Here is a 27,625-nt window from a genome sequence, read left to right on the forward strand (position 1 = left end):
TGTAAGCAACCAAAGCCTTTTGATTCTGGCAGAACTGGAGGTTTTTCCGGGGGGAGTGGAATACTCTGCTCAGGGAGACAGATGCCCTAGGAAACAATGTTTTGAAGCGGCCTGGAGAACCCATGACCAGTGCCTGAAAAATAAAGGCAAGTCTGTTCACAAGTACTCTTGCGAAACCCAGCTAGCCCAGGTGGGTTGGTCAGTTCACACTCCAGGAGCCTGAGACCTGAGTGCAGAAGCACGGACAGGTCAGGGCACCCTCTTCTAGGAATACGTGCCTGCAACACACGTTTTTAAACAGGAAACAGGAATCTCCACGCACTGGAATATCTCTTTCACCCAAGGAACCATTATTTGAAACCCAAGATGGGGATGGAGAGAGGTGGGAGGGAGGAAGGTTTCCAAGATTCCCAACCCCTAAAGTCCACCTTAGCACCCAGTGTGAATTCGGATCCCCGGACCAATCTTGACTATTGTGGCGAACAAATAAAATAATAAATGCGCTAATAGCTATTTAATTTAGACTTTCTCGAAGTGGAACTTGTGATTAATAACTTTAAAGGCAAACTTGGTAATGCTTTTTTAGGAATATTGGAGACATCATCAGTGGGAACCAAAACGCGAATGTATGCTTACCCTTTCAAGTAACAATGCAGTCAACAGAGCACTGTGCTAGGAGCTCTAAATACAAGAAATGAGTAAGACCGTCCTTGGCCTCAGGAGATCATGCTCTAGTTCTGGAGACCAACGTGCACACGTGCACACCGAAATTTCCTTGCAGAGTAAGTGCTCGACTAAAGGGACACAAAGCTTTGGGGGCCCAGAAGTAATCCATCACTACCTGTCGATTAGGGAGGTGATAGCAAGCTGAAATGACAAGAAGAAAGAGACAGGTGAGCTGAGCAGAAAAAAGTGAGGAGGATATTAACCTGCTGTGGGGTGAGGAGAGGGTGCTAAGAAGGAGAGATCAACACAGCGAGGTAAAAGGAGAAGCACAGGGATTGAGTCATGAAAGTGTTTCATCTTGGGCGCCTGGGCGGCTCAGTCAGCTAAGCACCTGACTCTTGGTTACGGCTCAGGTCGTGATCGCACAGTTTATGGGTTGGAGCCCCGTGTTGGACTCTGTGCCGGTGGCGTGGAGCCTGCTTGAGATTCTCTCCCTCTTTCTCTCTCTGCTCCTTCTTGGCTCGTGCTTTCTCTCTCTCTCTCGAAAATAAAATAAACATTAAAAAAAGAAGAAGAAGAAAGTATTTCATCTCTTTAAGGAATGGAGAGTTCAGTGTCACTTGGATATGGGTAAGGAGGAGGACGACTCAGAAGCCAGTATTTAAGGGAGCTTTTTGATAAACTTTTTAAATTTTAGTTCGTTATTTCCGTAACACTAGAGAAATGCAAAATAATTTCGAAAATAGGTGATTCAACTACGTAGCATGTTCCTGAGAGTCAATCACAATACTCTAAAATACTTTCAGTGTTAGGAAACCCTGAACTCACTGTGTAAACCTTGGGGGTAGGTTCTGGCTCCCATCACAGAAGCCAAAAGTACCCTTCTCTGTTCTATCAGCAAGAACAGACTAAGCTCAAGTCAACTGGATATTCTAGCCAAAGACTGTGAGTCTTGAGGAAAGGACACAAGGACAAAAGGTGCAGGTAAGTTACCTGTGGTTAACAGTATCACCAGGAGTTCCAGGAGCATCGGTCCTCACAAGACAAACACCGTGTCCCCGGCTGGGTTCCTGGTGTATTTTCACCTAGGTTCCTGCCCATTTTCTGGGCCTTCCTGTTAATATGTGAGCTGCCTAACATACTTCCAATAAATTCCTCTTTTGCTTAAGTTAGCCGAAGTCACTTTGTGCTTATAATCAAGAACTTCTGATAGAGACTTACATTTAAAAAAAATTAATTGTTCTGACCCTCATCATAAAAACTCAGCATTGTCTGTATCCTAAGTACTACATGACTTAGCACAATCTGCCTTGTTGCCCCAAATACCCTTTGCACAAACCCTAAAGAAATACTTGTGATCCCTCAAAGGTTCCTTCGTCTGGAAGGTCTTTCTCGCCAAGTCAGAAAACTCTTTCTTTGGCACATACTCAATGCTCAAATATACATGCTGACGGGGCGCCTGGGTGGCTCAGTCAGTTAAGCATCTGACTTTGACTCAAGTCATGATCTCACAGTTCGTGGGTTCAAGCCCTGCGCCGGGCTCTGTGCTGACAGCTCAGAGGCTGGAGCCTGCTTAGGATTCTGTGTCTCCTTCTCTCTCTCTGATCCTCCCCGGCTAGTGCTCTCTCTCTCTTTCAAAATAATAAATAGTCTGAAAGTTTTCTGAAGCTCTATCTAGTGCCACTTCCTCTGGGAAGTCATCTACCCCTTGCCCCCCGAATGTTTACATGCCACTCATCTGTGCTCCCATCACATTCCGTGCATGTTTCTGCCACTATTAAACTGCCTATGTATTTAGTTCGTATTTTTCTCTCCCTGTTAACTCATAAGTTGATCAGCAGCAGAAGACCATAGCTTATTCACCTTTGTCTCTCCAGTGTCTAGCAGAAATAAAATCACAGTAAGAGCTCCAAACACGTTTATTGAATCAATGAATCATCTGTGTATGTTCACAGTATGTGCTAGTTTCTAGCACATAATGGGCACTCAATAAATATATATTGATGGAATTTAGATACATTTGTAAATAACCAGTTATAAGCATATTCTTAATTCTACAGAAAGTAGCTCAAAGATGATTCTGTCTCTTTCAAACCAATCAGGAGACCAAGGCTTGGTAAAAGCTACTGGGGAACAAAAACGAGAGAAAGCCACCTAGTGCTAAAACACGTTAATTACAAGCATACTATGATCCACTTCCTGTAGGGGCTCTGTCCACGATTCTGAAGTGACATCACAGGGAGTCTGCACAGGGAGAACACAAGCCAGCTCTTAGAGGAAGGTGCTCTTTCACTCTGCTCAACCCCTGCAGGTGAGCCCTGTGTCCTGGGACTGTGCCCTAAATGCAGGCTTTGGCGCGTGCTTCTTCAAAAGGTCTGGGAGAAGGACCAGAGTCAACAGACCTCTCTCTGGGGGTGCCCAGTCACCCACCATAAGAAGAAGGAATCATCCTAGTCCCTACCTATCACGCAGAGTGACCACAAGCACACATGAGTATCCCATGAGAAAAAGATTTTATCTACAAAGAGAAAATCATCTTTTAATTTTGGATTTTAACATAAAATCCAAAGGCTAGTTAACTACCTTGCCTCCAATTGTACACAATATCCTAATTTTTATTTCAGGTAGATATATTTGGTAGTTAACCTATCTAAAACTAGAAGTACCTGGACTCCAGAAATTCTTTACTTCAGATAACTTAAAAAAAAATTTTTTATCAAGATATGCTTGACATTTAAAATGATGTACATGTTTAGGGGCATCTGGGTGGCTCAGTGGATTAAGCGTTCGACTCTTGATTTTGGCTCAGGTTATGATCTCTCGATTCATGAAATTGAACCCAGCGTCGGGCTCTGCACTGGCAGCATGGAACCTGCTTGGGATTCTCTCTCTCCCTCTCCCTCTGTCCCTCTCCTGCTCACACACACTCTCTCTCTCTCTCTCTCAAAATAAATATTAAAAAAAAATGGATAATTAAAAAAATGTACACATTTAACATAGACAACTTGTCGAGTTTGGGGATAAGTATCCACACATGAAGCCGTCACCATCATCGAGACCACAGATATACCCATCACCTCTCTAAGTCCTCTCCCACCTCCTTTATTAATATGTGTGCGTGTGATAAGAATATTTAACATACTATCTACCCTCTTAGCATGTTTTAAGCATAAAAAATACAGTATTGTTAGCTACAGGCACTACACTATATAGTCGATCTCTAGAACTATGCACTCAGGTGCGTTTTAATAAATAAGCCCTATATTTAATTAAATAAGTGAAACTTCAATAGTCTTTAATCAATTTCAGGACCAGAAACGTATTCGTTTGGGTGGCCCTGGCATACATTATGTTCCCATTGAAAAAAAAAAAAAACTTACTGGCATGTGAGCTCCATTGCTTTCAAATGTGTTTCTATCACTGCAGGCAGACAGTAAGTACTTAATCTTTTCTGAACAAAGGAAAACAAACAGGATGAGAAACCTTAAAATAAACCCCAAGACACAAGATGGCAACATGAATGCATAATTATGCTTCTCAAGGCTCCCTCTCTGAGCCACAGAGGACAAGAGCAGCTCAGACCTGCCATCAGGTTCCTTCCACCGCCCTCCCCGTCTCCTTATACTCACTGTGTCTTCTTGTACTCACCTCCCTCAGGAGTCAATGTTGACTCATAACTGGACACGATAATTCAAATCAACCAATGTTCCCCCAAAACTGAACATCCCTTTAGTAATAAGAGTATAATCAATAGTAGAAGGAGCTACCACTTGTGGAGGGCCTATTGAGTGTAGGGACGATATAAAAATCATCATGTGTAATTGTCAACACCCAATTTCCGTTTTGTAGATAGGGACTAGGCTCACAGTGGTTAAGTAATGCCCAGAGGCCCAGAGCTAGCCAGCAGCACAGACAAAATCAAAGCTTTTTTTGCAACGTCATTCTGCCTTCCAAAAATTCCTCAATAACGCACACTTAATTCTGAGTCCTCTTTCCCTGACTAATTTCTTACATTAAAATCAGGAGAGTTTTGGGGCGCCTGGATGGCTCAGTCGGTAAGCATCTGACTTCAGGGCGTTCGAGCCCCGCATCGGGCTCTGTGCTGACAGCTCAGAGCCTGGAGCCTGCTTCGGATTCTGTGTCTCTCTCTCTCTCTCTCTCTCTCTCTGCTCCTCCCCCACTCACACTCTGTCTCTCTCTCAAAAATAAATTAAAAAAAAATTTTTTTTAATTTTAAATCAGGAGAGTTTTAATGATACGCTCTTGCTTGTGGACAATGGGGAAAGGTACTGGGAAAGTTTTTCTCGGACTATATGAGGCAGAGAAGCATCCAGAACTATTTCATTTGTGCTCTTTTTCATAAAAGCTTCAAGTAATAATAGCACGCTCTCTGCCAATCACCAGAACACCAAGGCACTTGATGAAGCTACCCCTCCCCATCCCTTCCGTTGACCACATATTAGTTTCACGATGGTGTCTCCACTTTAACAGTGGATCCCAAGGCTGTGCTGTGTCAGTCGCCTGTGCTACATGTTAAAAATGTCACTTCCAGGGGCGCCTGGGTGGCTCCGTCGGTTAAGCATCCGACTTCGGCTCAGGTCACAATCTCACGGTCCATGAGTTCGAGCCCCGCGTCGGGCTCTGTGCTGACTGCTCAGAGCCTGGACCCTGTTTGAGATTCTGTGTCTCCCTCTCTCTCTGACCCTCCCCCGTTCATGCTCTGTCTCTCTCTGTCTCAAAAATAAATAAACGTTAAAAAAAAAATTAAAAAAAATAAAAATGTCACTTCCAAGCTCCATGTCAGGCCTGTCGGGATCTCCACATGTGCAGACCAAATGTATTTTGGCCTCACTTGACAGCTGATTTGAATACAGAGTCAGGTCTAGGAGGCTTACGCTTCTCTGCCATACGAGTTCTGATATGACACATGCACTCCAAAAAAGTTGTGATAAACTGAAATCTTGTCCATCAATCACACTTGAAGCCAAAACATGACGGATCTGATGAACGCAAACGGATGAGTAAACAACTCTTCCTAAAACAAACAAACCAATCAACCTGAATCGGTTCTTCTGGTAAAGAATTCTTTGTGTAAATGTGTTACTTTTTCATAAATTCAGAGTAAAGTCAGCAATTGTAGTGCCCTTCTAATTGCTAACCTGAATGACCAGGTAAGGGAATATGGCTATTTCAGCTACATCTCAAGTATTGTTCTAAAGATACAATAAAGTGATTATACCAAAAAATACATCCAGGGGCACCTGGGTGGCTCAGTGGGTTGAGCGGCCAACTTCGGCTCAGGTCATGAGCTCACTGTCTGTGGGTTTGAGCCCCGCATCGGGCTCTGTGCTGACAGCTCAGAGCCTGGAGCCTGCTTCGGATTCTGTGTCTCCCTTCTCTCTCTGCCCCTCCCCTGCTCGCGCTCTGCCTCTCTGTCTCTCTCAAAAATAAATAAACATTAAAAAAAAATTAAAAACAAAGATATCTAATTCAACATGATAAGATAAAGCCTGAGAAAATGCCTACCATATTACAAGACAAATGCTTGCTAAATCTGAAACTCAAAAACCACACAGCCTATGACACAGACTATGTCACAGTCATGTAAGATAAGCAGCTAATTTTACAGGGAAGGAAGGCATAGAACATAACATTCATCGAGCAATACATGGTACAAACATTATCTCAGGTAATTCTCACATCTCTGAGAATTAGGTCTCATTATCTCCTTTTTACCTAAACATAAACATAAATGACACGCTCTGGGTCACACAGCTCACAGCCATAAGGCTGAGACGCAAATTCGGTTTTGACTGTTCCAAAGCATTCCACGGAATTTAAGCGGTATTTTAAAACACCTAGGTACTTGTGGTAGTATTTGGTTTCTTACAATTCCTATACGTTACAAAAGATCATGGGTCTGGTGAACTTGATTGGCAGCAAAATGCAGAAGTACTCGCTAATTCATCCATCCGTCAATCCATCCATCCGTGCTTTCATTCACTCAGTCATTCCACAAACATCTGTGACATTAAGCATCTGCCAGGGGAAAGATAGTGCCCGGTATGGGAGCCCAAATCTGCCAGGCCAGACTTCTAAGGCAGACAACTGCCCAACAGTGGCCCAATGCGGTGATGCAGGCAAGCTCAAGGTAGCACGGACTGGCGAGCAGGGACACCAGTGTTCAGGTCCGTCTCAGGACACGCACACCTAGATCTGTAACTGTGCTAAGGGGCTATGCTTACCTCTTTCTTCTCTTAGGCCTCAATGCTTTGGATCATGGACCTCTCTAAAACAATCTGTCAAGAGCTACATAGTTTCTCCCTAGGTCTAAAAGAATGTATACACACTGATTTCGTGGCATTCACAACTCTACGAGGATTATCCTCACTTCTCAGGTGCAGAAACTAAGGCACTGAGAATAACTTGCACAATTACTAAAGGGCAAAACCAGGATTCAAGCCCAGCTGGTCTGGCCCCAGAGCGTGCAGTGTTTACCACTACACCAACGGTCTTCAAACTTTTTCATTTCAGGACCTCTTTACACTCTTAAGAATTACAGAGGCCCCAATAAGCTTTTGTTTCTGTGAGCCCTATCTATCCCTCCTTACCATATCAGAAATGGAAACTGAGAAATCTTAAAATATATGCTAATTCATTTCAAAACAACAATAATGGACCCATTCTCAGTTACACAAAACATTTTTATGAAAACTCATTTCTAAGACAAAAGGCAGTGCGAACAGTATTATTTTACAATTTTGCAAATTTCTTTAAGGTAAGGCTTACTAGACTGCTGGGTTTTCATATCTGTTCCTGCTGTCAATCTATTGTTGTAGGATTTTTATTGAAGAGGATCAAGGAAATGTGGCCTCATTCTAACATGTAATTGGAAAAAGGAGGAGTATTATGATAGCCATTCCAGATAATTGTGACTGTTCTTTGAAACTACACCAAAAGTCAACAAGTACTAATTTCTTTTTTTTTTTTTTTTTAAACGTTTATTCATTTTTGAGAGACACAGAGAAACAGAGCTGTCAGCACAGGGGGCTCGAACTCATGAACCATAAGATCATGACCTGAGCTGAAGTCAGACGCTTAACTGACTGAGCCACCCAGGTGCCCCAACAAGTACTAATTTCTTAAAGGTGGTTGCAGTGTGAACTATAAAACTGTATCAGTGATCCTGCCTTGGATATTCCTCTATATTCTAGTACATTAAAATCTACTGGTCCATCTCTCACTTTGGAGGGAGTTCTCTTTTCCATGATTTAATAATTTCATACATTGGTCATTTGGAAAATTATGGTTCACTGCACCATGCAAATCCTCCGCACATGCAAATTTTTCAAGTATGTCATATCAACAAAATCACCTTTGTTAATATACACTGGATTGCAATCGTCCGGAAAGTCTTTGGCATTTTAGGAAGTTGTCAAGTGCACAGTGGCAAATCCAAGTTTTCCAAAATTCCAGTTTTTACTGGAAAGCCTGAGTTTTATCACTGGCAACAAAGAGTGTCCATTGGTTTTCTTAAAGTGAAGGCTCCCTTCATTCGTTTTTGAGAAAACATCTAGCAAATACCCAATAAACCAAGAACTCGGAATTACCACGGTTTGTGGGTCATTCTCTCAACTACAAATGGCGTCCCACGAGAAGAGCCTTTAGCTAAGCTCCCCGCCTCGGTTTGCAGCAGGAGCACATCCTGTGTGCTTTCCATTTCATCATGCGAGGCATTAAAAAGGTGCACCTGAGGTTGGAGATTGACTACCGTGTGTGCTGGTAAGGGACAGACAGACCACTGATACAGTCAGTGCCCTTGCCTTGATCCATGCAAAGTTCTCCCCAGCACTGTTTTCGTACCATCAGTACAAATGTCAGTACGGTGGTCATGTGTCTTCGTGTTATTATGAAGATCGTGTTTTGGTCTCAGGAACCCCCCAGGGTTCCAGGGAGCACACTTTGAGAAACATCGCTTTCCATTCTATAGCCTCTTCTGTGGGGAAGGGACCAAAAGACATGAAACTGAAAAAGAACTTTAAGATGAAAATGGCTGCAAAACCAGGTATAACTGAGAGGGAGTTGCCTCCCCGCCTGGGCAAAGAGAGGTGCCTGCGGCCTCTGGAAGTGGGGAGCCTTGAAGGCACACACAGACCCTTTGATGTGAAGCACGGCTTGAACTCTACCTGTCAGAGCAACGGACTCCAATAACTAAAGAAAATGTATCAGAGGGGAGGCGGCAGCCTCTCTAGAAAACACCTGCCCGTGAATACACCTTCTTGCCCTTGAGGGATTTTTATAAAAGGGAATACCAATCAACAATGATATTTCCCTAGAGGAAAAGGCTCCATGAGATTACCTTTAGGAGGTGGGGAGAAAAGAAACTGTAATAACTTGCCCGGCAGGAAGTCAGGCAATGCTGGGACAAAAGGAAGGATGTTAAGACATGATGACGGAAGAGAAGACAGTGATGTTATTAAGCCAAAAGACCAAAGTATTAAAAGATTTAAAGAAACAACAAAGGTAGAGGAGACAACAGCCACCAGATGGAAAGGGGGAAAAACGGGCCAATTTGTTTTGATTTGTTTTGGCAAATCTGCTTCTTAAACAATCTAAGAATCCAGGCTCTGTGAGCAAATGAGTTAACTTCTTGCTTCCTTTCACCTTATCAGTTAAGGGAGACAGTAATTGGACCTACTACTTAGGGCCGTTATAAAGATTACATACGATAATGCAAAGGGCTATGAATGGTATTCCAGCACATAATAAGTGCTCAGTAAATTTTAGCTTTTTTCCTTTTTTAATCGGAGTGGGGAAATGGAACAGGAATCAATGATATAAAATTCCCTTTCAAGAAATGATCAAATCTGTGAGCTTTTTAAAAACAGCAAGATGCTCAAGCAGATCAAAGATGAAGACATTTAAAGTTTTGTCAGACTGTTCAGCTGATTGACAAACCAGACTAAAATTACACTTTCAATTTTCTAAGCACTTAGGTTGAGAAGCCTTAAAATATACAATTTCTCCAGGGCACCTGGGTGGCTCAACCCATTAAGCATCTGACTTTGTCTCAGGTCATGATCTCACAGTTGGTGCACTGGAGCCCCGCATCAGCCTGTCTGCTGTCAGCAAAGAGCCTGCTTCAGATATTCTGTCCCCCTCTCTCTCTGCCCCTCCCCCACTCACACTTTCTCTCTCTCTCTCTCTCTCTCTCTCTCTCTCTCTCTCTCAAAAATAAGCATTTAAAAAATATACAATTTCTCAGGGCGCCTGGGTGTCTCAGTTGGTTAAGCGTCTGACTTCAGCTCAGGTCATGATCTCTGTTAGCTGTGCTGACAGCTCAGAGCCTAGAGCCTGCTTCAGATTCTGTGACTCCCTCTCTGTCTGCCCCTCTCCCACTCACACACTGTCTCTCAAAAACGAATAAATGTTAAAAAAAAAATTAAAAAAATATATATACAATTTCTCTGAAAATAAGCTTAATGGTGCGTCCTACTATCACAGACCAAAATGAAAGAATACATGCTATTATCCAAAGGCTCTTCCAAAATTTCTAACTTGTCTACCACCTAGGCATACAAGTCAAGGGCTAGGTAGACCTGGAGAAGGTATCAGGTACCAGGCTCTAACCTGAATACCCTCAGCTGCCTAGGGAAACTCCTCTTCAGCCAGAAGGACAAGGGGACACTTATTAGGAGGTTACAGGGGAGTGAGTACGATTTGTCCTCTCTTCTAAGCGTTACAAATAAGAAGAAATAAACCTCTCCTCTTGCTCCACGGTGAATGTTCCATAAGGAACGTTTCTGGAGACTGACAATCTCAGGTCTGAATCAAACACAAAGGTCATCTCTGTAAGCATGGATTTCACTGCTGTATTGATGAGTTGTAAGCTTTGTTTAACGGAGATACATAGTTATTGATCAACGCATTGCACTCAATGGTGAAAAACTGAGAGCTTTTCCTCTAAGATCAGGAAAAAGACAAGAATGTCCTCTCTCTGACCACTTTTATTCAATACAGTACTGGAAGTCCTTGCTGCAGCAATCAGGCAAGAAAAAGAAATAAAAGGCATCCAAGTTGATAAGAAGTAAAACTGTTACTATGTGCAGATGGTATGATACTATATAGAGAAAACCCTAAAGGTTCCACCAAAAAAAAAAAAAAAAAAAAAAAAAATTGACACGAATTCAGAAAAGTTGCAGGATAAACAGAATTAAGAGTCTGGGTTTTCGTTTTGTGTTTTTTAACTTCTTAAACTGAACGAGCAAACGGCACATCCTGGAGTCCTAAATACTTTCTCTACCTGATTAAGTAAGGCAGACTTTGCAAACAAATCATCGTGCATAATTAGCACTAATTTTCCACTGTTCTTCCCAGACTGTACAACCCCCTCGAATCAAAGAGGAAACTGAAAGGCAAATGTAGACACAATCTGCGCTGCCGCCACAGAACGTGTCTCCGATGACCCTCTGCCACACCCCCACCTGGTAGCTGTCCAAGGGCTCCTCTCCCTCAGCTGGGAGAACCTACTGACTCTGATCTGGTCCTGGTTATGTGCGCCAGCTACCATTCCAGCCACGCGAGCTTCCTGAAGTTCCTCAAAAGCTCCGCAGATGAACACCGCCGTGCCATTAGACCCACCTCCCACAATCCTGCAGGACACTAAACCGCACTCACTCAATGTAAAGAGATTTCTAGAATGAGACACCCCCACGCTTCTCGTAATTCCTTGGTTGCATCTATAACCCTCATGTCCTCCCAAGCTCCCCATCAGGGAACTCTTCCCATGCTTCTAGAAGTCATGGTATCTGTAATTTAAACCCATTCCCTCTTAATCAGCTCACGGTGAAGATAAAATCCTTGGAAGGCAATTATAAATTGTTTCTTGTCCTCATAGCAGAACAAACGCAGTTCATTTGCCTTCTGTTTTCTAACACCGCACTCCATTACATCCCTTGTAGAATATAAATTCCATGGGCGCAGAGGGCAGATATCCCAGGCCTAGTCCAGTTCCAGGCACGTGACAGAGGCCTCAAATGGCAGACGGAGGACTGCATCTTTCCACTGTAGCAAATGCTCCACCTCAGTATGGACTTGCGTGGTCCAGAGTCACTCAAGGCTCTGCATCCCAATGTCTGCCTAATGTATAGTCTGCCCCAAAATGAGAAATGTCATGATCCCTGAGTTTCAACATGTACCTTCCTTAAGAGAAGCTGAAAATATTTCAAAGCAGTTTCAATTAGAAGATTCGTGACTGCTGCCTAACTACGAAACTTAACACTACAAAATCTGTTCACTTTACCAGCGAGTTTAATTACACATAACACATTGTACGTTCTTAAACTAATAAAGTGATCTTAGTCACTTAACGAAGGCCATTAAAATGTTAATATCTGCATTCATTCCAATTGTTGTCTCCCAATTCCCAGAATCCATTTTGGAGAAAGTTGAAGGTAAGAAACTTCAGACTTTCAGAAAATTTTACTTCTAAGCTCGGGACTGAGATAATCCATATCTCAGAGTAGACCTTTTTAGATCTTATAGTCTTAATTTTTTGTTTGGATGAATATTTTACAGGATCAAATCTCAAAGTCAGCTCAAGTAAACGTACTCCCCACTTTTCATGCCCCTGCCGCTCATGTAGAATCTATCAGGCCAGTCTATCAGGTTTCCTTAAGGGTTACGTCCTTTAGCAAACCTCCTGCTTTTCTCTGACACTCCCATTACATTTAAGGTTTGTGATGCTGTTTACATTACTTCCCCAGGTCTCTTAATTTAAGCTACTGTGATTTCAGAAGGCATTTCCTTCCACTCTTCTAGATAAAGGAGCTAAACTGGTGTTACATGCACTCTGCTGTGAATTTAATGCTATCTCCTAGGTACCGCATCCACTGGTTTCCAAAATTCTGAAAGCACCTTGTCTATTTCTCCTCCTCTTTTAAACCCCATTGTTCAAAAACAAGATCCCAGGCAGGCGATCCTAGGGGCCCTTCTCCCCACATCACCAGTGTGAGCAATCAACCAAACTGCAGCGATAGTTAGAGACTGGTCCCTTGGGAAACAGGGCCTTGCCAGAGAATTTCACACCTACCCCTTTCCCTCAACCCCCCAGATGGAGGGAGCTTACTCAGAAGAAACTTGGTGCCCAGAGGCCTTCAGGGTGCAGTTCCTGTCCGGAAGGGAAAGGCCTGTCTCACACCTGCCTTCGGGGGTCACGTTCCGGGGTCACACTACCCAGAGCAGCCCTTACGGCTGAGAAGCAGCAGGTACATGTGAGATGCCTCCTTCCTCCCTGGCCCAGGGCCACAGGGCACAGCACAGCCCCACCTAAGGCAAGAAGCACAGCAGCCCGGAAGACAAGATATCTATCATCCTTGTTCTCGCTCTGCCTGTTCTGAGAAGGGTGGAGGAAAGCAGCGAAAGGCAGGGTAGATGAGAAGAGGGGCGAAACAACAGAAGCAGGAAGACCTGTTGTGTGGCAAGCACAGGTTCCCGGGTAATGAGTGCCTCACTAGCTGGGGTGCAGATGTGCAAAGGAAGGTGAGGCACGCCAGACGAATTTGGGAAGCCAACCACAGGGACCCGGATGTGAGGCAGGGAAAGGAACCTTACAGAGTACAGAACTTTCGAAGGAGGCAACAGTTAGGATGATGCAGTGTGGAACGGTATCTGAGCAAGCCCAGACACCGGCGGGGATGAGCAAAGGCCTGCCACACCCCCCCCCCTTTTTCCCTTGCACTGACAAAGGCTGGTTCAACAGTGGAACAGACCCAAGGCAGAGGAGTCCAGGCTGGCTCGAGATCTCCCCAGGAGAACCTCTCAGTGCTAACTCTGCCCTGGTGTTTCCATTTGCTTCTCTCAAGGACCTGGGAGAATCCCAGGAACGGAATCAAGGCCACAAACATCCCTGGGAACAGCCTCCTGTAAGAGCCTGCCAACCTGGTAAACTCTACCTACTCCCGGCATACCCCAAATGCCTCACTGACCCACCCTCCAAATGAAATGAGCCTCCAGAGATGAGGTTCAGGGGCGCCTGGGTGGCTCAGTTGGTTAAGCATCCAACTTCGGCTCAGGTCATTATCTGACGGTTCGTGGGTTCAAGCCCTGCGTCGGGCTCTGTGCTGACAGCTCAGAGCCTGGAGCCTGCTTCGGATTCTGTGTCTCCCTCTCTACCCCTTGCCCACTCACACTCTGTCTCTCTTTCTCTTTCTCTCAAAAATAAATATTAAAAAAAAAAAAAAAAAAACAAATACGAGGTTCAGGTTGGCAGAGGGTTTGCCCTGTGGTCTTTTCTCCCATTCAGTCCACGCAGGACTTCAACGGGGAAGTGATTCATTTCAGTCAAAACTGTGTCACCTTCCCGTCCTATGAAGCCCCATAATGTTGCTGTCAATCAAACCGGGACTATCATGTCTCTAGCACAGCACTGACCAGTGGAACTCACTGCAATGACAGAAATAGCTGCTGGCCTATGAACTGTGCCTAACAGGACTGAGGATTTTTAGTTCATTTACTTTTAATTAACTTTGATGGCCAACACGTGGCTAGTGGTTACTGTGGACAGTGTAGACCCAGAACTCAAAATAAAAATAGACGGGGGTCAGGGGCACTTGGGTGACTCCGTCAGTTAAGGGTCTGGCTCTTGATTTCAGCTCAGGTCATGATCTCGTGGTTCATGGGATGGAGACCCGCATCGGGGCTTAAGATTTTCTCTCCCTCCCTCTCTGCCCTCTGCCTATCCACGCCCCCTCAAAAAAGACAAAAAACAAAAAACAAGAAACAGACGGGGGACAGATCACATCTTCCAAAGATGCCAGAAAAAAAAAACAAAAAAAACAAAAAAAAAAAAACTTCATGGAATTGTATTTCTCTCCTGTGAAAAAGTGGACTCTTAACAGTTCAGCATCTGTTCAAGCTATTTTCCAGCACTGAACCCTTCTTTGGTCATTACCACGTCCACACATCAAGTATCTATTTTGAAGGCCCTCAGAGACCCTACCCCCACCTTCCGTTTACTGCAGGAACCTTCTCCACGAAGGCCCTGCGGATTTCCTCCGGTCTTTACAAGCCCCGCAGCAGCAGTGAAATTCAGCATCAAGAGAAGCAGTTCATCCCCACGTCCAAGGATACTGTCCTGAAGGGCAATCAAGGACGCTCCAAGTAATAAATGAATTCTGAACCATGCTCTACCTTGTATTTAGTCCTTTCGTATGTGTTATCTCACTGCAGCCTCACAATTACCTTTCGAAGGAAGTACTGAGTCAGCACATTCATTTTACAGAGGTTAAGTGACTTAGCCAAGGCAATATGGCTTGTGGATGGTAACAATACACCGTAACTTGGAATATCTCCCGAGGACCGAGGAGGATAAAAGACAACAGAGGGAAGGAAAAGTCGGCCTGGAAAGGGGGAAGGCACAGAAGAATGATTAGAGCCGAGCATTTGGTTATGCAGATCAATTCATCACCTTAGAAATCAATCCAGCTCAGTCTCCGTCGTTTAAACATGAACACATGCGGTTCCAAAGAGTTAAGCACCTCAGTCGAGGTCCAATGAAAAGGAGACTATGCTCTAAAATACTGGTTCCCAAAGTGTGGTCCCAGGACCAGCAGGAACAGCATCACCTGGAAACTTGTGAGAAATTCAGATTCTCAGGCCCCTCCAAGAGCTAACTGAAACAAAACTCTGGGGGCGGGGCTCGCAGACTGTTTTGTTCAAACACAGCATCACCTCATCACCCCCATTTCAGAGCCATTGCTCTAGAAGTGTATATCTAAGGTCCATTCCATTTCCTCTGGGAAACAAACAACACGGTCATCAAGGGAAAGGAAAGGGAGCTGCCGGGTGTGAAGCATCCTGGTGACATCAGCCCTGACCTAACATACACCTAGGCTAAAGGCACTGTAAACTCCAGCCAGCACACAGACCTCCCGCCACCTCCCGTGGCTGGGGCAGAGAGGAAACTGTTCTTTACTCAAAAGTTTGGGCTTATAGGCAGGAAAAAAAGGTCTATTTTATAGCCAGTACTAGACCGGGCATAGAGTACCCTACCTTCTAACCTCATTCAATAAATAATATTTGGTACATGATAACAATGTTCCCAACTGTGAAGAGCTAAGTTTCTGTGAGTAAAAACTGGGATTCCAGTTTCTCAGAAAAAGGAGATAGATGAAAATACACATAACATCATAAAGCCATGGGTCAAGAATAATAATAATAATAATAATAATAATAATAGCAGCAAGTGTTTACTGAATGCTTTCAATTTGCCCAACATGGTATATAGGCACTGTTTCTCCTGCAACTCCAGGAGGCAACTGTTTCCATTTCATCCATGAGGCTTTAACAGGTCAAATGCCCTGAGATTGCACAGCAAGGAGGAAGGAGGGTCAGGAAGCAAGCCAGGTCTACTGTTCCTAAACAATCCAAAATACGACCTCCTTTTCCATTTTAACACATTCTAATTTTGAAGCTGTTTAACTTCATTCAGACTCTTTATGTTAGTGAGTTGTCAGTACTGGATCGTTACTATTTTTTTTAAGCTGTTATGCCACGTACAGTTCAAAAAAGCCCTCAACCGCCCAGTTTACCCCAAGTCCTTCAGCATGTGCTCAAGAACCGGGGTAACTCACACTGAAGAATTCACGGCAACACAGACATCCAAAAACTGGATCAAAGGCAAGAATCGATTTCATTCCCACCATGCTTGGGCAACGTGCCCAGGAAAGCCCTGACCCCCCGATCAAAGCGAGCCCTCTCAGCTCAGTGCTCCACGGCACAGCATGCTTATCTCCTTTACTGTACATAATACATGGAAATGTCCACACAATGACCGCACTAAGGGGTGAGCTCTTAAGAGTGGGAACATGCCTGATTCAACTGTGTGCTTCTAGAACACTAAATACATAATAAACACCTAAGGGATGGTTTTCAAGAAGGGCAGCAAGACATACACATTCTTAAGAGGGGGTAAAAGTGAACTACAGTTTAAATACACTATATAAAACTATGAAACAAAAAAAGAAAACGTAGGAGAAAATCTTTGGGATGGAGGCCGAGGCAAAATGTTCTTAGATTTGACACCAAAATCACAACCCATAAAAGGAAAAAAAAACAAAAACAAAAACAAACAATACGTGGGACTTCATCAAAATTAAAAACATTTGCCCTACAAAAGATCCTGTTAAAAAGATAAAAAAGGCAAACTACATACTGGGAAAAAAAAAAAATATATATATATATACAAGCCATATATATGGCAAAGGATTCATATTTAGAATATATGAAGAACTCTCAAAGCTCAACTGTAAAAAAGAAACCAACAGCAACAAGAAAAACACAATCCAGTTAGAACATGAGCAGACATTTCACCAAAGAGGAGATACAGATGGGAAATAAACACATGAAAAGATGTTCAACATCATTAGCCATTAGGGAATGCAAATTAAAGCCAGGATGAGACTAGAACACTTGTTGGGACAGCTACAATAATAAACCAATGCTGGTGAGGTTGCAGAGAAACCCAATCTCTCCTACATGGCTGGGGGGAATGTAAAATTGTACAGCCACTCTGGAAAAGTTTGGCAGTTTCGGAGAACACAAAATATACACTTAACCATTCAAAATCCAGAAATCACACTCCTGGGCATTGATCCCGCAGGAAGGAAAACATGTCTGTACAAAACCCGGTGCACACATGTTCATAGCAACTCTTAATTGTAAGAGCCCAAAGCTGGAAACAACCTAAATGTCCTTCGGTAGGTGGCGAGCTGTGGTATAACCATACCATGGAATACTACTCAGCAATAAAAGGGAACAGATTCTTGATAATGTGACAGCTTGAGTGGATCTCAAGGGTGTTCTGTTGAGTGAAAACCCTCATCGCAAAAGGTCATATGCCACATGATTTTATTTAACTTATGTTTTTTTCTTTTTTAGAGAGAAAGGAGGAGAGCACAAGCAGGGGGGAAGAGCAGAGAGAGAGGGAGAGAGAGGGAAAATCCCAAGCAGCCTCCATGCTCAGCGCAGAGCCCAACAGGGGGCTCAATCCCATGACCCTGGGCTCATGACATGAGCCAAAATCAAGAGTCGGATACCCAACTGACTAAGCCACCTAGGCGCTCCCCACATGATTTTATTTATGTAACACTCTCAAAATGGTAGATAGAGATGGAGAAGAGATTAGTGGTTATCGGGGTTTAGAGATGGGTGCGGGGAGGAGAGAGTGGATGCCACCATGAAGGAGTGGCACAAGGAACATCCTTGAGGTGATGAGATAGTTCTGTATCTTGACCGTGATGGTGGTTACCGGAATCTACACGTGTGAAAAAATTGCTTAGAAGGATATATGCACAAACACAAATGTGTGCATGTAAAACCAGTGAAATCTGACGATGCTCTGTGGATTGTACCAATGTCAATTTCCCAGTTCTATTGTACTGTGGTTATGTAAGATGCTACCAATGGAGGAAAATGGGTGAAGAGTACACAGGACCTCTCTACTATTTTTGCAACTTTCCATAAAGCTATAATCATTTCAAAGTTACAAGTTTTTTGTTTTTTTTTTTTAAACAAAGTGAACTACAGGCATTTAACTTAAAAGCAAAACCAAATGACAGAAAAAGAGGTGGACTGGCCAGTGAGATTCCAAACACAGATTTAAACGCACACAGTAGGACTATGTGACTTCATTTTTTTTTTTGAAGTTAAATCCAATTCTCCACAGTCTTAACAGGGATACATTTCCTAACACCTTAGAGCTACCTCCCTATCCCCCTCATAAAATAAAGTAAAATAATTTTAAAAAAGGAAAAAAAAAAAAAAAGCCTGATGTGTGAACCCCTTTGGGAAACCAGGAGTCCTATCCTGTCCTGGAATGAACAGGCCTTGTTTCACAAGAACAGAGGCCAAGGGCCTCACAATTTAGAGAACCCGGCAGGGTGCCAACACACAAGCCCAGGCGTGGCTTCCTTCAGCAAAACTACAGTACTGACCTACCCACAATGGCCAAGATTTAAATTTTGCCTTTCTTCCAAGACAAAACAAAGTCAAACCAACAAAATAAAATTTAAAAAAAAAATCACTAAGCAAACAAACAAAAACCTCAACAACCTCAGACTATTTCCAACCAACCTTATAATTAAATATGTCCTCTTGGTTGACCTCCAAAATACCCCTTGCTTTTCAAGTATTCTATTGCCTAGTGAATTCTGGGACACAAGAGCCTACCAAAATTAATGAAAAAATGGGAGGAGAAAAATTATTCAAAACGCTAGAGAATTTCCTGACCAGAGCTGCTTCCGTATGCATTTGAAATGCAGATAGCCACAGGGAGGTTTGGGGGGGGCGGGGGTGCTACTTGGGGAGAATTTTGCATATCAGAACTACTAACAGGTCTTATGGAGTTAACTTCCTTTTATTTGGCCTGGAAAAGCTTTCAGATTTTTACAATTTTCACTAGCAAGTCCCTTATTTCAGAAGTCATTATTTTTTTAAAAAAATAAAAATAAAAGCCTTACGTGATACAGTACTTTATCATTTTCAAAGCAGCTCCACAAATTACTATGGAGAAAAACAACACTGGTACCTAGGGGCTGCACTTTTCCGCTAAACGCTCACCAGCCAGGCTGCCTTCCAATTTCAATTAGTTCGGCCATCTTTCCCCTAGGCCCTGGGTCCGCTCTTCTCCACAGGGGCAGGTATCAAAAAAAAAAAAAAAAAAAAGAAAGAAAAGAAAGCATAGTTCTACCCAGAGAAGCCTCCGGACTCACTGGCCAAGGGCAGACACTCTCAAGTCTAATCAGCAGAGTGCCTTCTCATAAAATTACTCACATTTCTGCATTCATGTGCTTTTCTTAACGACAGCACTTTTAAATCTCATTTAAACTGAAAGTCCTCCATTAGCTTCCATGAAAAGATGTATTTTTAAATGCTTTGATCTCCACATGCCCTTCGGTACATTAGTATTCTTCACTCTCCACCATCAGCACAGAACCTAAAAGACCAAGACTTCTGTGCATTTTAAAAAGAAGAGGGAGGGAGAATAATTATAAGCGCAGCACCTTCTCGCCCTCCTATCCCCTTGCAGGGTTTACCAGGTTTCCTTATTTATCTTGAGAAATATATCTCACAAAAGCCAAACTATACCCATCCAAAAACTAAACATCCCCCCAGACCCCACCAGGGAGAGTGGAGGCATCTCTAAAACCTCTGCTGGACATCTTCCTCCTCTTCACTGTGGTCAAATCAGTGGTTTCCAACCCTTTACTCCTCTGCAAAACAGCTCAAAATGTATTCAAATATTGTTACCACACAATTCCCATAAAGAATGCTCGTAGTAGATGCACTACAATGCTCAGAACCCCATCCTGGGAAATAAATTTCACATTGGTCTAGATTCTTCAAGAACTTGCAATCCAGAGAGCTCCCTTAATCCTTACCCTGGATCTGACATCTACAGAGAGCTACTGGGGTCCAGCAGCCGTGGGCAGTCAGGAATGGGGGGCAGCTAGGAGTGGGGGGGGGCAGCCAGGAGTGGGGGACAGCCAGCAGTGGGGGGGGGCAGCCAGGAGTAGGGGGGCAGTCAGCAGTTGGGGACAGCCAGGAGTGGGGGGGCAGCCAGGGTTGTTGGGGGGGAGGGGAGGTGGGGGGGGGGGGAGACGGGGAGGGGGCAGTCAGCAGTGGTGGACAGCCAGCAGTGGTGGGCAGCCAGGGGAAATCTTAAGTCAGTTTGGCAGGGACCGACCCATGTCTGTTCAACATTTCAAGCCTTGACTTTTCACTTCCCGAAAAGGAAGGAAGTTTTTTGGAATAGTAGCTATTAATATTCCTCTATTCTGGTTTTACTCGCTTATGGCAAGTAACGTTATTGTTTGGGGTGTTCCAAAGAGCATCTTTGGGTAACACAACTGACTCTCGCCACCGCCTACCCACGCCGTCACCAAGGACTTGATAGGCAGTACAAAAGCTCGATTCTCCTAACATGCCTCAAAAGAAGGAAATGGGCAACCATGTCCGCACTTTATCAGGGCTGAGCAAAGGAGATGAGGGACCAAGGACACAAAATGCTCCGTCCTAAGAGCAAAGCCTCAGGAGGCCGCACGATCAGGGCGCCCGTCTACTGAAGCCCCAGTCCAGGTAGGTGATCCTGTACACTAGCCGAAAATTTTCCAAAGCACTTGCCATCTGAAGACAGTAAACCAACACCCAAGCCAAAATAGCAAAAAACCTGCAAACAAAAATGGAAAGGGAAAGTCTTGCCCGCCACCAATCAACACACTACAGAGCAGGGCGTGGCGTGGCGTGGCGCGGCGCAGGAGCTGCGGGTGGGGAGCCGGGATTCTCGGCCTGGGCTCCTAAGGGGGAAACTTGGAAACGTCGCCGCGAGCTCAGTCCTGGAGGCTGAGGCCCTGGAGGTGGGTGCGCGCTGCTTCGTGCGTTCCGCCGCCTGGTCCTCCAGCCCTGCAGCCTACGGAGCAGATTCGGCCTCTGCCCCAGCGCAGGGCGCCCGGCTCCGCTTGGCTGTCATCGGCCGACGTGCCAATCTCCCTCCTGCCACAAATGTCACATTCCAAGAAAAACCAGTTCCACTTGGAAAGTTTAATTTCTCCCCCATGAAACCAGATTCTTTTCAAGGCAGCACTAACAGCAAGGGAGAGCTAAGTCTAACTCCCCAGTTTCTGTCGAAGAAACTTGTCTGGGGAGAACAAAGGAGGAGCAGCTAACGCGATCCGAGCCCCGGGGTCTGGGGCGCGACCCCTTCGCCGCCCCCACCCGCCAGAGCCGAGACTTCCCCGCGAGGAGGACGGGTCCCGCCGGGGCGCCGCATCCCGTGGGGCGGGCCCTGGAGCGCGCCTTTGTCTCGCGCGGAGGGTAGCGGCCACCGGCCACCCGCTTCCGCCCCCTCCCTCGGCGGCCGGGGGACCCGCGCGCGGGCGCGTCTCGGAGAGTGCAGCCATATGGCAGCGCCCCTCCAGTAAGGCCAGCCTCGCCTCGGGGGGCGCATCCGCACCCCGGGGCCCCGGCCCGGCGGGCCCACAGAACTTCCCGGGCTCGGATGGGGCGCGGGACGGCGCGGCGATCCGGCCCGCCGATACCGGGGGCCTGCAGGGAGGCTCGGGAACAGAGTTCTGCTTTCTTTCTTCAAAAAAAAAAAAACAAAAAACAAAAAAAAAAACCATATCTGGGTGAGGGAGAGCAAGATTGCGGTGGCGGACACTCCCGGCCACCGGCGCCCAATCGGAATCGGCTGCCCGAGTCGCTGGGGAGCGGGGCCGATCTCAGCCCCGGGGCCCCGAGGAGGAGCCCAGTGCCCGGGGCAGCAAGGGGTGGAGGAGTACCGGTCGGCTGGGTCCCTCGCGTGGGAGACTCGGGGGCGCCCTCCCCGCGCCCGGAGCGGGGACTGGTTACCTTTCACGGCCGACTCACAAGTTCCCCGGCGCAACTTTGCCCTCCACATGAGGCGACCATGGCTAGCTCAGTGGCGCGGCTGGGGAAGGCGGCCGCCTGGCAGCGTGCAGGGCATGGCGTGGGGCAGCGCGAGGAAGCGGCGCCCGGCAGTCAGCCCCATTCACACAGGAAGGAGAGAAACGCCAGGGCTTCACCTCCAGCCCCGAAGCCGACAGCCGCTGCTGGGTCCTAGAGCGTCCCGCGCGCTCCGCCGCCGCCCGCGCTCCCCGCTCCCGGCTCCCCGCTCCCCGCGCTCGGGCCGGGGAGGGTCGTCCCGCCCGTCGCTGTAACCCTACACTCCACCCCCGCCCCGGCGCCCGGCCGCTGGGCCCTAGAGCCCGTCTGCAGCCGCCCGCCACCCCTCCCGGGCCGGGACGTCGCCCTCTGAAATTGCCCCGAGCTCAAGCTGACGTGTCTCCCTCGGAGTTTAGGAGGGCGACAGCCGCCGTCGCAGCGTTCCCTGCCGTGGTTTAATTAATGTCAGACTCAACAGTTCTCCCTCCTTCGGCTTTCTCTTCCTTCCCACCAGGCCAACTCGGGCAGAAATCGGTTTCCCGGTCTGCTCTCAAAGTCCAGATAGGTTATGTTTAGGATTTTTTTTTTTTTTTTTTCTCCTTAAGTGGAATTTCCAGGTGAAAAGTAGCCACATTCTCTGTGCATTCCCCAGGCCCTGGTGCGTCGATCACGCACTGGGATTGGGCGGCCAGCAGCTACATTGGACTCTGTTGACCGGCAGAAGGGCCAAAACAGATCTTACAGCCTCAGAAGGTAAATGTGTTGGCAGACTGTACATCCTGTGGTCACAAACCCACAGGCTGTTATCTGCCCCGGTGGAGGCACAGAAAGTAACTCTGGAAAACTGGTGCCGATTCTGCCACACCTCTTAAATCAGACTGTACTAAGAAATCCTACTCACCCATCCCATTACACTCAGTTATTCTGGACAGACCTCTGGAGCCTGGATCTGGGGACCTGGAACCACAGGACCATGACATTTCTCCGAAGCTCTCAGGGACTAGCTCTGCTACTCTGGAGGTGGGGAAGCCAGGGAATAGAATAGTTGTTGTGGAAGATGTTACCTGGACAGTCAGTGCATAGCACGCCTCTTACCTGGCGCGTGTCTCCTCTCTTTGCCCTGTCACTAGACCAGGATTTCTTCCGGGATTCCTGCCTGGATTGTGGCAATTACCCAATTAGTCTGGAGCAGCCCTACCCTTCCAGTCAAGTCTGGTGGATTATATATCCTGATTCCAGACTATTCTTCTGATTCCTCTGATGGCTCACTAACCTCTACTTTGAAGATAAAACCCAAATGCAGCAGGTTAACAATCACTTACCAAATACCTACTTCGTTTAAAGTCAGCTATCCCAGGACTTGAGAGCACATAAATGAAACAAAAAGAAACAACAGCTAACTGGCCTTTTAAGGATTTATTTAGATAAGATACGCAACCAGAAACCCGGAAAGCGCTGGAGAAGCCTGAAAAGTGTGGAGAAAACTGACTACGTGCAGGAGAAAGGAGAGCCTTGAAGGGTGGTGGGTTTCAGACAGAGGTAGCATGTGTAGGAATTTAGTATAGTCTGAGGAAGAGATAATAGATGCAAAAGGGAGGGAAAGAAGGAAGGAAGCTAACACTAATCGCCCCCATTAGATAACACACTATGCCCTAGGAGGCAGCGAAATTCAATAGTTATAAGCATCCACTGGAGCAAAACAGGTATGGGTTGAGTTATAGCTCACCTGCTTGCTGTGTGACCTTGGGCAAGTCATTTACTTCACAAAACTTCAGTTTCATTTGCGAGGCAAAGAAATAGCCATCACACGGCGGCAGTAAGGAGGGAATGAATAACAAATGTAAACTACTTAGCATAATGCATTGAAGTGCTGAACATATATTTGCTGTTATTAATTCCAGCAACCCTGCGACAGCCCTGTGAAATAGGGAGCCAATCTGGGAAATGGTTACAGGAATCAATGACATGTGAAGCTGGAGCAAAGGGGATGGAAAGGAAGAGAGATACCATGTAGATACCAAGTCTTTGAAGATTCCAAATACGGGGAAGATACCAAATCTTTGAGACAAGATTTTACTTTTTCCAGTGACTAGATAGGAGGAAGAACAAAGTAAGCAAGTTAACCCAGGTTTTGAGCCTGGGTCATAGGAAGAATGGCCAATGGGTCATTGGACGAATGCTGGGAGAAGCCGAGTTAGGAGGGGGGACTGGTTTGAGAAAGATGTTCAAAGACTTACTGTCCTCTGGGCAAGAGGAAATATGGAACAAGAAACTGGGGAAGAAGCGGAGAGCAGAGGTGTAGAGAAAAACAGAAATGAAGCTATGAAGATCGGTTTACTTGGACAATGTCCAGGGCAAAAAATAGGGAAAGGAGGAGGAAGAAGAGGAAAGGCTGGGCAAGTAGAAGAGTGGGAAGGTTGGAAGGCATGGAAGCCAGAGGAAGTTGTGAGATGGCCCCTCTATCAAGGGCTACAGATTCCCAGACTTCCCATGGAATGGCAGGCCACCCCTTGTGGGCTCAACAATCTGCTGACTGGAGTGACTGGACCCAGCCTGGGCTCTTCAAATTGATACCAAGTAATAATACCAGGGTCAAATGCATGGCAGGCCAATTTGTCCCCTCCATGCACCTTAATGTCCTCAACGATCAATAATCGCCACATCAAATACAAAAAATGAAGAATCTTCCATATCAAATATGAAAAACATAGACATAGCTGAATCTGTTGTTCAGGAACTAAGCCCGGAGAAAAAGACTTAAATTTGACTAGCAAGAGGTCGTCGATAACATTTTACACTAGATTTGGCTGCAGATTCCTACATGTGGTTGGGAGCAAATAGAAACAAGGTATATCGACAACAAAACCTGAAGAAAAAAAACTGAAGGCAGCTTTACTCGCAGTTAAGGTTGCAAACCAGGAGGCGTCTGTATTTTCTTTGGATCTGTATACCCACTTAAAGGTCAGCGTTCTTTCTAAAGTGACCCAGTTGTCTTTTACTCACTCCTAGGAAAGTTAAGAAGGCGATGGAACAATTTCAGCACTCTTAGGGACAGCTCAAAGGACAGTCTTTAACTCCAAACAGGGCACGTACTGGGATGTTCCAGACCAGCACAGAGGCTGCCAGAAGAATGAGGTGACAGAGGCATCCACGGAGAGGAGAATAAACACGGTCTTTAGAGTGAGTCCCGAGTTCTAGTCCTGTGTCCACCTATTTCCAGCTAGGGAGAGTAACATAGCATGAGCCTCAGCTTCCTCCTCTGTAAAATGGGAATAATTACACTTCCCTCATTGGCTGATTATGAGGATTAAATTAGGTAATACATGGGGGCGCCTGGGTGGCTCAGTCAGTTAGGTGTCCGACTTTGGCCCAGGCCATGATCCCGCATTTCGTGGGTTCAAGCCCCACATCAGGCTCTGTGCTGACAGCTCAGAGCCTGGAGCCTGCTTCAGATTCCGTGTCTCCCTCTCTCTCTGCCCCTCCCCTGCTTGCACTCTGTCTCTCTGCCTCCCAAGAAATAAAAATATACTAAAAAAAATATATTTTTTAAATAAATTAGGTAATACATGTCAAGGGCTGGACACACAATAGAAATTCAGGAAAAGAAACCCTTCTTCTTTTCCTCCAGTGATTTGAAATACCAAGGAATTGAAATTGTCTATTAAAATGAAAACCTCCATTCCCCTCACGCTTCTTCTCTGCACCCTCCAAACACCCTTTCAAGTCCTTATCAACTACCACGTTGGCTAGGATGTGCCCCACAAATGGTCCTGAGCTTACTCGCAGGGAAACAACAGATGGCAAAAGGACAGTGGTCATGACCACAAAAGAGACCGCTACTGCACAGCATCCCCTACAACAGATGACGCTACATTCCACAGTTCTCAATCAGCACCTGGTGAGTGCACAAACCAATGGCTGAATGTAGCCAGGCTGTCCTTAGCAAAATGCTTGTTTTGTTTGCAGAACATATAAGGACATTTTTTAAGCCCAAGTTCTGTAGTACTTCCCAAGGTGTGACTTATAAACCAGAGATGTATACATTTAAATTTCTGATGCCCCCCACCTCCAAATTCTAGAGATTCAGGATCTCCAAGGGTGACGTCCTAGAATTCACTCTAATGCCCGGCACACTGAAGTTCGAGGGCCATGAACAATGGTCTCCGACTGGCTCCTTGGGATCATGGTTCTCTCATGGTTCTCCTTCAGAAGCATGCACCACTACATCAGAGCTTAGTATGATAAAGGTAAAGGATGATGGGTGACATATTAGGGGATAAAAGTAAAGCATTATGGGAGCACAATGGAGTGACTTGATTCTGTACAGTAGGCAAAGGGTGGGTTCGGAGAAATCCAAGTGCTGAGAAGGAGGCCACTACTAACATAGTTATGGACACAGGAAAGGAAAGCACACACTGTCGTGCTTCCCAGCACCTTTCCTTTGAACCTCTTCCTCTTTTCATAAACATAAATGGTCATGCCCCCACCCCCAGATATGATGATCGCCATATTATCGCCAGGCAAGAAGATTTCTTCCAAGCTTTTCTTTCAGTTCTCTGTTTTACGAAGACAATAGTCGTAATTTTTTCCCCTGCTTGTTTCCAAATATAAAATCATGTTCTCGAATAAGCTTTTTCACATGGCACAGGCTTCCTCCAGAGATTCTGACACTTGCCCTGCCCCCATCTTGCAAACTGTTGGCAGGAGCAAAATAAGGAGACTGTTGGGAGGGCCTCAAGTAGAGGGGCAGAGGAATATTGTGTGCAGACAGGGAGGGGTCAAGGGATGAGCCCCTGCCAGGCCAGACTGACTAAGAATGGAAGAGCGAAGAACAAAGAAGAGGCAGATACACAAGCTGAAGCACCTCTGAACTTCTGGGAATACCAGGTGCCTTAGAGATGAGGGAACGGCTCCTCAGAGAAACTCAACGTTATATAACAGAACAGGTAATTTGGAAGCCCTGCTCCATTTGAAGCTTACCCAAGGACTCTGCTGATGATGAAAAATTTTTCCCTACAAATATTTATTAAGTACCTACTAAGGGCCAGGCTCTGTACTGCCATCCTACCTGGGCGTTAGGCTCGTTTAGTAAGTTACAGATCTGAGGCCTGTCTGTCTGGATGCTTTTAGCTTCACCACCCATAGTGACACCAGTCTCTTCTTGCCCGTGGCTTTCTCCTGTGAGTATATTAGTGAGTATGCGCTAAACACATAATTTGATCCATATAAAACACAACAAGCATGTCCAGGGAAAATGCACTTACACGAAATAGCTAAGGAGGAAGAATGGAGACAATGGCCTCAAACAAACCTGGGGTCAGATCCTGACTCAGTAGCTAGGAATTCTTTATAAAGAGGCTGGCAAGTAGCAGGTATTTAATGAATAGTAATCATTTTAATTATTAATCACTACGCTTAGTATAGAAATCTTAGGAGTATGAAAGCTCATACTTTTTGGTTGGTTGGGGTTTTTTCCAGGGTTTCTCAGGGGCAGTGC

General features: G+C 45.5%; 1 protein-coding gene across 14 annotated transcripts in view; it reads right to left on the minus strand.

The window, feature by feature from the left end:
- AMOTL1 (angiomotin like 1) overlaps positions 1-27,625 on the minus strand; it is a 153,471-nt gene that overhangs the window by 76,765 nt on the left and 49,081 nt on the right. The window contains exon 1 of one of the 14 annotated variants that reach the window (XM_045483587.1): positions 22,075-22,384. The exons of 9 other annotated variants lie outside the window; for them this stretch is intronic. In XM_045483587.1, the coding sequence (XP_045339543.1) occupies positions 22,075-22,123 (49 nt within the window). In that variant the 5' untranslated portion in view covers positions 22,124-22,384. Of the gene's footprint in view, positions 1-4,046; positions 4,124-7,455; positions 7,565-22,074; positions 22,385-27,625 lie in introns of those variants that run through there. 4 more of the 14 variants (XM_045483585.1, XM_045483589.1, XM_045483586.1 and 1 more) reach the window with 4 other exon arrangements.

Source organism: Leopardus geoffroyi, chromosome D1, assembly GCF_018350155.1.
Source record: "Leopardus geoffroyi isolate Oge1 chromosome D1, O.geoffroyi_Oge1_pat1.0, whole genome shotgun sequence".
NCBI lineage: Eukaryota > Metazoa > Chordata > Mammalia > Carnivora > Felidae > Leopardus > Leopardus geoffroyi.